Source organism: Ranitomeya variabilis, chromosome 1 (assembly GCF_051348905.1).
Source record: "Ranitomeya variabilis isolate aRanVar5 chromosome 1, aRanVar5.hap1, whole genome shotgun sequence".
Lineage (NCBI taxonomy): Eukaryota > Metazoa > Chordata > Amphibia > Anura > Dendrobatidae > Ranitomeya > Ranitomeya variabilis.
In genome coordinates this window covers 332514749-332523093 of record NC_135232.1, presented here as the reverse complement: position 1 = coordinate 332523093, position 8345 = coordinate 332514749, and the positions used below count along the sequence as shown (strand labels likewise).

Genomic DNA, 8345 nt, shown 5'->3' with positions numbered 1-8345 from the left:
GCGTCGCATCCGCCATTTTCGACCGCGCATGCGCGGCCGAAACTCCGCCCCCTCCTCCCCGGACTGCAGAATGGGCAGCGGATGCGTTGTAAAACTGCATCCGCTGCCCACGTCTTGCAGTTATTTCACAACGTCCGTCGGTACGTCGGCCCGACGCATTGCTACGGGCCCGTACCGACGGATTAGTGTGAAAGTAGCTTTAATGGACGACGGATTGCGATGGATGGCAACACGTCGCATCCGTCTTGCGATGGATGCGTCGTGTTTTAGCGGTCCGTCGTGACAAAAAAAGTTCAATGTAACGTTTTTTTGTCCGTCGGATCCGCCCCCTCCTTCCCGCTCATTACAATGGGCAGCGGATGCATTGTAAGACTGCATCCGCTGCCCACGTTGTTCTAAATTTAGCACAACGTCCGTCGGTACGTCAGGCCGGCGGTTTGCGATGGCCCCGTACCGACGGAAGTGTGAAAGTAGCCTAAACTGTACACTTCTGAAGTTGTTATTTTTTAGTTTGTCTTTGCTTCTCTTACCTTCCTCCTCATTCTCCATGGGGGCTGCATACTCATGAGTCCTCTTACAAGTGCTCAATGGTAATTTAAACTGATGGCTAACAATTCCTAATCTGTGCAGGGCCACAACCTTTTGTCTCATATGCTGACATCTCTTTGGTTTTACCCACATTAATGGATAACAAAGGGATTTTACATGTGCGTAACCCCATATGTATACTCCAGTAAAACGCTCATGGAGCCTAGAAGCTATATAAATAGACATTTTTCTTTTGCTCAAGCATACAATTTTCACTTTAATTTACATACAGTGGGTACGGAAAGTATTCAGACCCCTTTACATTTTTCACTCTTTGTTTCATTTCAGCCATTTGGTAAATTCAAAAAAGTTCATTTTTTTTCTCATTAATGTACACTCTGTTGTACATATCTTGTTTTTTGCAGGACAAGTTGTACTTTTGAATGACATCATTCATTTTATCCAATAGTGTACTGGGAAATGGAAAAAAGCATTCTAAGGGTACCGTCACACAGTGCCATTTTGATCGCTACGACGGCACGATCCGTGACGTCGCAGCGATCGTATGGTTATCGCTCCAGCGTCGTAGACTGCGGTCACACGTTGCAATCACGGCGCTGGAGCGATGCCGAAGTCCCCGGGTAACCAGGGTAAACATCGGGTTACTAAGCGCAGGGCCGCGCTTAGTAACCCGATGTTTACCCTGGTTACCAGCGTAAACGTAAAAAAAACAAACAGTACATACTTACATTCCGGTGTGTGTCCTCCGGCGTCTCAGCTTCTCTGCACTGTGTAAGCACAGCTGCCGGAAAGCACAGCGGTGACGTCAGACGTCACCGCTGTGCTCGCTTTCTGGCTGGCCGGCGCTCACAGTGCAGAGAAGCTGAGACGCCGGAGGACACACACCGGAATGTAAGTATGTACTGTTTGTTTTTTTTACTTTTACGCTGGTAACCACGGTAAACATCGGGTTACTAAGCGCGGCCCTGCGCTTAGTTACCCGATGTTTACCCTGGTTACAAGCGAACACATCGCTGGATCGCTGTCACACACAACGATCCAGCAATGTCAGCGGGTGATCAAGCGACGAAAGAAAGTTCCATACGATCTGCTACGACGTACGATTCTCAGCAGGATCCCTGATCGCTGCTGCGTGTCAGACACAGCGATATCGTATGGATATCGCTGGAACGTCACGGATCGTACCGTCGTAGCGATCAAAATGGCACTGTGTGACGGTACCCTAAGTGCGGTGACATTGGGATAAAACACATTTCTGACATTGGCTTTTGGGAACTGTTTGTACTACGTAAATTATATGGTAAAAATTACCTGGCATCATGATTGTCCAGGTCAGTACAATTACGGTAATAACAAAATTTGCTCAGTTTATTATTATTAATTTAATATTGAAATAAATTCGAAATTTGTAAAAAAAAATTTATTATTGATTATTCAATTGATGGAGCTGTGTGATGGGTAATATTTTGCTGGGTAAGCCACATTGTAGTGATTTTTGGGATAGATATGAAGTTTTGTTTGTTTTTTACTGCATTTTTATTGTTGTGGCGATCAAAAAATGCAATTTTGTAGTTTTAGATTTTTGTTTTCTATACGGAGTTTACCGATCAGGTTATTTAATTTTATATTTTGATCATAGTTTTTATGGACGCAGTGATACCACATATGTGTGGTTTTTTAGTTCTTTTTAAAGCTCCCCAAACCATCACTGAATGTGGAAACTTCACACTAGACCTTGGAGATCAAGGTCCCAGAGTCTGGAGGAAGAGTGGGGAGACAGACATTCCAAGCTGCTTGAGGTCTATTGTGAAGTTTCCACAATCAGTGATGGTTTGGGGAGCCATGTCATCTGCTGGTGTAGGTCCACTGTGTTTTATCAAGACTAAAGTCAGCGCAGCCGTCTACCAGGAAAATTTCGAGCACTTCATGCTTCCCTCTGTCGGCAAGCATTTTGGAGATGGAAATTTCATTCTACAGCATGACTTGGCATAGTCCACACTGCCAAAAGTACCAATATCAAACAACATTATCACTGTGCTTGATTGGCCAACAAACTTGCCTGACATTAACCCCATAGAGAATCTATGGGGTATTGTCAAGAGGAAGATGAGAGACACCAGACCCAACAATGCAGGGGAGCTGAAGGCTGCTATCAAAGCAACCTGGGCTTCCATAACACCTCAGCAGTGCCACAGGCTGATTGCCTGCATGCCACACTGCATTGATGCAGTAATTGATGCAAAAGGAGCCTCGACCAAATATTGAGTGTGTTTACTGAACATACATTTCAGTAGGCCAACATTTCGGATTTTAAAATCATTTTTCAAGCTGGTGTTATAAAGTATTCTAATTTACTGAGATAATGACTTTTGTGTTTTCATTGGCTTTAAGCCATAATCATCAACATTAACAAATAAACACTTGAAATGCATCACTCTCTTTGTAATGACTCTATATACTTTTTGTATTGAAGAACTGAAATAAACTTTTTGATGATATTCTAATTTTGTGAGAAGCACCTGTATCTACCAGGATGAAGGGGGAATATATATATATATATATATATATATATATATATATATATATATATATATATATATACATTTATTCAAGATGGGGGCCATCAGACTCTAGTTACGTCACTGCCTGCCTACATGGGACCTTAGAAATAATTGTATTTATTGCTACCTTTTCTAGTACTCATGCGCCATTATATCACAATGGGGTATTTTTCCTCTAGAAGCAATGCTTCTAGTTGAAAATATCTCCATAAATACTGATAGATAGAATCATACAGAAACAAAAACCTCTGTCTGCCTCTGTAGTAAAGGTCCAATGTACGACGTAATAAGTACAATAAAGAGGCGAAATTCGGACATGCATTTTATTTTCTTTTTGCATAAAGAAGCAGATGCAACTTGTTAGATGCAGATCTACTTCCCACTGATAATGGAAATGATCCTAGTTTATTCCCTGCGTGTTTGTAGAAAATGTAATTATATTTTGTTTCACGCAGACTTTTGTGTTCCTACATAATAGCTGCCCATCGCTGTCTATTCCTTGTACTTCTGTCTCGCTCTGCCTGTGTGTCTCTCGTTCCAGCCCCCTGTGTATATACAGGCTGTCTGTGTGTCACTGGGTGTGTTTAATCCCATCTCTCTTTAAAGGATTGTTTTGTGTAATCCCTTTAACACTTCATTCTGCTAATTATCCGGAGAATGAGGTGCAGGATAGGGAGTGGGGAGGACAGGCACCATTACATCATGGCGAGGGGGGGAAGGTAGTCAGTGTGACCCCAGCATCACCGCACTAACACAACAATGGATGCAACGCCTGTCACTAACGCACTGTGACAGGAGGATTAGGGGTGGATTCATACAGTGACAGACATACACCTAACACACTCAGTGACAGGCATCACACCCCACAGGTACACCATACAAGCAAGAAGCTATCCTGACCACATGTTTCCTCTGCTATATATCCTAAATACGGGCTTTTGGTTTTTATATATGATATGTTGAATTGTGTATATAGACAGTGAGGAAAATAAGTATTTGATGCATTGACGATTTTGCAAGTTTTCCCACCTTCAAAGAATGGAGAGGTCTAATTTTTATCGTAGGCGCACTTCAGCTGTGAGAGACAGAATCTAAAACTAAAAAACAGAAAATCACATTGTATGATTTTTATTTATTTGATTTTATTACATGAAATAAGTAATTCATCACCTACCAACCAGCAATAGTTTTAACTCTTATAGACCTGTTAGTTTTTCATTAAGAAGTCCACCTACTCTGCACTCATTACCTGTATTAACCTCTTCTCGACATGCGCCGTACATGTACTGCTCTGTGGGAGCTGCGTTCCCGCAAACAGTAATACTGTACATGTATGACGGCACAATCGCGCAGCCTCACACAGAGCGCCGCCACAATCAGGTGTGGGTGTCCGCTCTGTGTGAGAGCTGACACCCGCAGCATCGCCTACGATCGGTGCTAGCACCAATTGAGGGCATTTAACCCATCTGAGCATTGCGCAGGGAATAAGTACCCTGCGTGCTTCCATCAAGACAACGCTCCTGTGTTGCAGTGGGGCTCTGGTGCTGCAGGGGTGTCTCCGGTGCTGTAAGGGTGTTTCCGGTGCTGCGGGGGGCTCTGCCGACATTTTGTGAAAGGCCAGTTTTGTGTATTTCTGAAAAGGAGGTCAATGCTGAACAGAGGCAAGATGGAGTCCAAAGTAATTCTGCTGCCTCATGACCGCGTATAGCCAATAAAGGATCCTTTCCGTAAGAAATCCTCCACCCCAACTACCTTGCTCCCTTTTTTAACCATTCCGTTTAAAAACACTTAATAAATCCACACGAACACATTAAATCTCTTTTGGATAATTTGGCCACAGCGGCCATTTTATTAACAAACAAATACATGAACAATAACATGTAAACATTGTAAATGTAAAAAACCCCGAGGGGAGGGTTCTTGGAGCTAAGAAAAAATCTGGCTCATAATAGGCAGAAAGCCTACCACAGAATTTAACCAAAAACCCGTATTTACCCTCAGCCGTAACCACCAGCTCGAGGGCACCATGTAACCCATTTTGGGCAAACCAACCACAAAGCTCCCGAGGTAAACACCCCGTCCAGAGCCCGTAACAAAAGCCAGATCAACCCTATAAGCATCATCACCAACTCCAAGAACCCCACCCCCCGCCACACACGAACAGCCCTGACCACCTCAGGTCTGTGAGTGCCCCACCAACGCCAACGCTCTTTCTACTCCCTCCTGTAGACCGAGCGCCCATAAATCCATACCTATCTCATTGAGATGCACTCCATCATCCCTCCAGAAATTCCCGACCCCAGCCTCCAGCTCAAAATGTCTCACGGCAATACCCCCGTTCCGAGACACAAAACTCGCCACCGCCCTATTCAATTTTACCCTGGCCCTGTTAATCCCTTTATGGGAACGGGCCTCCCGCCACCTCAGGCGAGGCACAATGTCCGAGCACACCGTCAGAATACCAGGAAATGAAACCCACAGTCTCAAAAAATCGAAAAAGGATATCCCGAATCAATTCCCTCACTGGTTTTGCCCCCAAATCGTTACCTCCCAAGTGAACCACCAAGATGTCCGGGGGGCGATCCAAGCGGGTGGCACGGGAAAATTCCGACAACAAGCTACGCCACAACATACCACGACGACCCATCCAACGAATGACCACTGCCTCCCGACCAAAACCCAGTTGCCTACCATTCAACCTAGCGTCAGCCCGGAGGGCACCCCAGTAAACGAAAGAGTATCCGACAATCCAAGCCAAGGAGGGGGGCCGACCTGTAAAACATAACCACAATTAACAAACGCCAAAAAACACACCCCAGCATTGCCGAATCAATGTCGCACATAAGACAGGTAACGATTAGAACTCCACCTGCCTATTTTTTTAATCACATCCGGCCCCAGGCCCAAACCATCGGCCTCGGAGGCGGCCCCAATCCGAAAAGAGTGCGAACCGAAATTTCCGGGGTTAACACCCAGATATTCCAAGCCCCTCTTCAAAATAGCTACAAACTGGAAACGTGACAGAAAATCCCCTCCTTGGTGTTGTAACAAAGGACCAGACCTGACCAGGCACAAACTCCAATATGCCTCCAAACAGAGTTGCGAGCACATCCCGCTACCATCCACCCTTCCTAAAACTACCTTCTTTCCCCTGCCCAGCTGATCCGTCTTTGATCGCCTTATCCAGAAAGCGATACCACCATCCCAAAAAACCATATCTTCCGCCAAAAGACCACCTGACCTGTCCCTGCACGGGGAAACCAATTCCCCCAAACGCAAGGCACCAAAAAACGCTAAAGAAAAGGCCAAACGAAACAGTACCACCTCAAACTGAGAAGAACAAATGAAAACTAAAGCCTCGCCTAACCGCTGCAACATTCCAAAAGAAATGGGCCTACGCTTATCAAAAGTTACATTACCCTTACGAAAACCCTTCAACGCCTGCCGTATTACAAAGTCTTTCGTAACGTCCCTTAACCCTTGCAGCTGAAAACCCAAAACCAAATCTGCAATAAACTTATTCAACCTGGACACAGACCAACCCCATTCCACCTCCTTACCTATCAGGGCCAATAATGCCATTGTCCTATCGCCATCAGATTCAGTTGGGCCACATTGAGCCAACCAACCTTCCCACATAGCCCAGGATGCCGTGTAATCTAACCAAGTCCTATTTGACACTAAAGCTTGAATCAGTCGGCCTCCCCTTCCGTAACAACCTGCCACAGATGCAAAGGACATGCCGCTCCTGTCGCCTCCGAATCTGGAGCCAATTCCCGGAAAAGCTCCCACTGCAAACGAGACAAAGCGTCAGCTAATTTGTTTTGAACGCCCGGAACGTGCACCGCCGAAATCCATGCATTCAACTCCAAGCATTTCAACACCAATTCCCTGACCAGCCTGATTACTGGGGGGAAGAAGAAGATAAGCTGTTAATCACAGACACCACACTTGAGTTATTGCAATGAAAACGGACGCGCCGGACCCTAAAATTGTCGCCCCAAATAAACACCCACACCACAATTGGGAACAGTTCCAACAACGTCAAATTCTTGGTAAGCCCCCTCTTTTTCCAATCCTCAGGCCACACACCCACACTCCATTTGCCTCCACAATAGGCACCATAACCAACTCCACCCGCTGCATCCGTGTAGATCTCGCAGTCAAAGGCATTGACATCTTCCCGCTGAATAAGCGACCTGCCGTTATAGCTTTCCAAAAAACGTTGCCAAACAAGAAGGTCATCCTTATGCTCTCTACCCAAACGGATAAAATGATGGGCTGACCGAACTCCAGCAGTCGCCCTGGACAACCTGCGGCAAAAAATCCTGCCCATCGGCATAATACGGCAAGCGAAATTCAGGCGGCCCAGCAACGACTGCAACTCCTTCAAAGTTGCCTTCCGCAATTTACTGATCCTGCCCACCTCCAGCTTAAGCAACAGCAATTTATCGTCAGGCAACCTACATTCCATTTTTTCGGAATCAATGAGAATCCCTAGAAAACTCAAAACCTTGCAGGGGCCCTCCGTTTTATCCTGCGCCAAAGGAACACCAAACTGTCCGGCCACCCATTCCATGGTGGCAAGTAGATGACCACACACCGCAGAATCCGGTGGACCAACAAACAAAAAATCATCCAAGTAGTGGATGACCGAAGGAACAGCCGAAACATCTCTCACTACCCATTCCAAAAAGGTACTGAAAGTCTCAAACAATGCACACGAAATCGAGCATCCCATGGGCAAACACCTATCCAAGTAAAAAACCCCTTCCCAACAACAACCTAACAAAGGAATGCTCTGCGGGTGCACCGGCAAGAGCCGAAAAGCCGACTCGATGTCTGTTTTTGCCAACAAGGCCCCGGGCCCGTACCTGCGCACCCACTTAACAGCCGCATCAAAAGAGGTGTAAACAACAGAACACAACTCTTCCGCAATCCCGTCATTAACCGACGAACCCTTGGGATAGGACAGGTGCTGAATTAGCCGGAACTTATTCGGCTCCTTCTTAGGCACCACCCCAAGCGGGGAAACAATTACGTCAGCCATAGGCAGCGCACTAAACGGACCGCCATTCTTCCCAATTCGACCTCTTTTGCCAGCTTAGCCGAAACAACCTCCGAATGCAAACTAGCCGATCTCAAGTTTTTTGTAGAAAAAGGGACAACATGCGTCGGGTGAGGGATCTTAAACCCCTCAAGAAAACCTTCTCTAATAACCTCAGCCTTGAGAGA

General features: G+C 45.8%; 1 protein-coding gene across 1 annotated transcript in view; it reads left to right on the top strand.

The window, feature by feature from the left end:
* The first annotated feature begins 1776 nt into the window (after nucleotides 1–1776).
* The window catches only part of NRL (neural retina leucine zipper), a 60707-nt gene continuing 54138 nt past the window's right edge, over nucleotides 1777–8345 (top strand). Inside the window, exon 1 of the mRNA XM_077298833.1 lies at nucleotides 1777–1880. Coding sequence (XP_077154948.1) covers nucleotides 1869–1880 — 12 coding nt within the window. The 5' untranslated portion in view covers nucleotides 1777–1868. The remainder of the gene's footprint in view (nucleotides 1881–8345) is intronic.